Raw genomic sequence first — 2,645 nt, 5'->3', positions numbered from 1 at the left:
ATTTTAAGTTTTTATGTTTCTCTAAGTTGAAAGCATTATTTGACAGCTTACCTTTTTTTTTATCAAATTCAGAGCCAAAATTTCAAAGTGAATTTAATTGTAACAATTCTAGTGATGGAAGTAAAGTAGAATTTTAAGATGTTCTTTGGTTCATTTGAATTTTCTGTAAGTATAATAAAATTCTTACTTTGGTCTATAGCTAAAGTTTTTGTATTGAAACTATTTCACTTCCTCTCTTGAAGAAATAAGTTGGCTTTTGTGGGTAGCAGGTGGTGGTCATCTCTAGGGACTGATCTCAGAATCTGGTCATGGCTTGCAGAACCATGCGCATGGCTGAATGGTCCACCTCTAACTCTGTTTATGGGAATTATAGAAAGCAGAGAAATATTTTATATCACTGATTCTCTGTGCCCAGTTACTTGTTTGGGGTCTATTGGAATAAAAACTTTAATTAGCACTTATCTAAGTAACAAAGCATTAACAGGAGGCTGCTTTTAAGTTTGCTTTTATTGGAGATAACACTTTACTATCAGTACCAGAAAGCCTATTTCACATCTTTTCTCTGGTTACCCAGATACACAATATTTGCAATAGGATATTCTGGGGATGCCAACAAATTAATACATCTTCTAATCATGAACAAATACTCCAAATATATTGTCCTTCAGCTGGGAAAATTCTAAGTCATAGAACCTATAGGGCCTCCTGGAGGACCCCAGGAAGCTTGCACAGTTATGTTAACATATAAGCGTCCTTGCGTTCTCAGTATCACTTCCTCATTCCTTCACTTGTGCTTCCAAAAATCAGATCCCAAATAAACTACTGTGATAACCTTTTGTCTTTGAGTCTTCTGAGGGAAAGCAGCCTAAGTAACTAAGTAGAGTTAGTATGTCCTACACAAAATATATAACCATTCAGTGTGATGGTTCCTGACATTTCCCAAACCAAGCTAATTTACTTACAAATTTTATAAGAAGATGAAGAGATTTTATTATGTTTGTTATTGTCAAAATAGTCACACTTTCAATCCAAAATGTTATTTAGTAGATAGTCATGCTATTTTAAAAATAATAAAATCACCTGATATTTCTCATGGTAGCAAGTGTAATGAATAAATACTACACAGATGTAGCAGAATTTTGCTCAGTGAGGTAGATGATGCATCCAGTTTTGTCTATTTTAGGTCTTAGGTACCTTAGTAAAGGTGGCACTAGTGGTAAAGAACCTGCCTGCCAGTGCAGACCCAAGAGATACGGGTTCAATTCCTGGGTCGGGAAGATCCCCTGGGGGAGGGTATGGCAACCCCCTCCAATATTCTTGCCTGGAGAATCCTCATGGACAGAGGAGCCTGGAGGGCTACAGTCCATAGTGTTGCAGAGTCAGACACAACTGAAACGACTTAGCTCGACTCCCTTGCCTGAGTAGAGATGTCCAAAAGACAGGTGGATTATAGTCTTCAAGCTCCAAAGTCAGATCTGATCAACGAAATTTGACATAATATCTTTTGATCAATCTTTTTATGGCTACCTTTATCTCTTTGTTCCTTAATGTATATATAATGGGATTTAAGACAGGGGTGAGAGCAAAGTCAGCAATGAAGAGGTATTTATCAATTGATGATCTGGGGAAGGGCCAAACATAAAGAAACATGCATGGAGTGAAAAAAAGAACCACCACAGTGATGTGAGCTGACAAAGTGACAAATGCCTTGGATAAATCTCCTGAAGAACGTTTCCAGACCGTGACCAAAATGAAGATGTAGGAAAGGATTAGCAGGAAGAAGGTACCCATGCTCATGAAGCCACTGTTGGCAGCAACAATAAATTCAAATTTGGCTCCATCTGTGCATGCAAGTTTTATGATCCTGGGAAAGTCACAATAAAAGCTGTCTACTTTGTTAGGACCACAAAAGGGCAAGTTTATAATGAAAGCAAATTGAGACATAGCATGGATCACCCCAATTACCCAGCCAGTGATTACAAATGAAACACATATTTTAGGGTTCATGATGTTTAAATAGTATAGAGGCTTGCAGATTGCTGTGTACCTGTCAAATGCCATGGCTATGAGTAACACCATCTCCACTCCTCCCATGATATGAATGAAGCATATTTGTACCATACAACCTTGGAAAGAAATTATCTTGTATTCATTTAAAAGGTCTGTAATCATCTTGGGGACTGTAGTTGAAGCAACCCCCACATCAATGAAAGACAAGTTTGCTAATAAGAAGTACATAGGAGAATGTAAGTGAGAATCAAAAATTACTAAAAGCAAAATGAAAAGATTTCCCAGGATGATCCCTAAATAAATCAAGGAGAATATCAACGTGAGAAAAACTTTCGTTTCATAAGAACCAGAGAGTCCAAGCAACACAAATTCAGAAACCACAGAATCATTTGGTCCATCCATTGACTTGGGCGGAAGAGCTGATTATCAAATCACCTGAAGAGAGAAAATGAAAAGTCATAATTAGTAGTACAAAAGTAGACTTCCTATTCATCCTCCTCATTTGTATTTTGATAAATCATTTAACTAGAAAAAAAAAGAATATGGAAACATTATAAGAAGAATGATTACATTAAAATTTATGAAATTTGAATGAAAGTAATTGTGGAAAATTCTGAAAGAGATGGGAATACCAG

General features: G+C 36.6%; 1 protein-coding gene across 1 annotated transcript; it reads right to left on the bottom strand.

Annotated features, from left to right (window-relative positions):
* Positions 1–1,479: 1,479 nt before the first annotated feature.
* LOC148776983 (olfactory receptor 4F21-like) lies at positions 1,480–2,427 on the bottom strand. Its single transcript, XM_088840255.1, has one exon. The coding sequence runs from the start codon at positions 2,410–2,412 to the stop codon at positions 1,480–1,482; it is 933 nt and encodes a 310-aa protein (XP_088696381.1). The 5' UTR covers positions 2,413–2,427.
* Positions 2,428–2,645: the final 218 nt, after the last annotated feature.

This window comes from Moschus berezovskii, chromosome 9 (assembly GCF_049115385.1).
Source record: "Moschus berezovskii isolate FMDL1 chromosome 9, NW_MosBer_1.0, whole genome shotgun sequence".
NCBI classification, from domain to species: Eukaryota; Metazoa; Chordata; class Mammalia; order Artiodactyla; family Moschidae; genus Moschus; species Moschus berezovskii.
The sequence above is the reverse complement of the archived record's forward strand: the minus strand, read 5'-3'. Positions and strand labels throughout refer to the sequence as shown.

What these genes read in the sequence shown, in the direction of transcription:
- LOC148776983 (XM_088840255.1), bottom strand. Translation starts at nt 2,412, where the DNA reads ATGGATGGACCAAATGATTCTGTGGTTTCTGAATTTGTGTTGCTTGGA.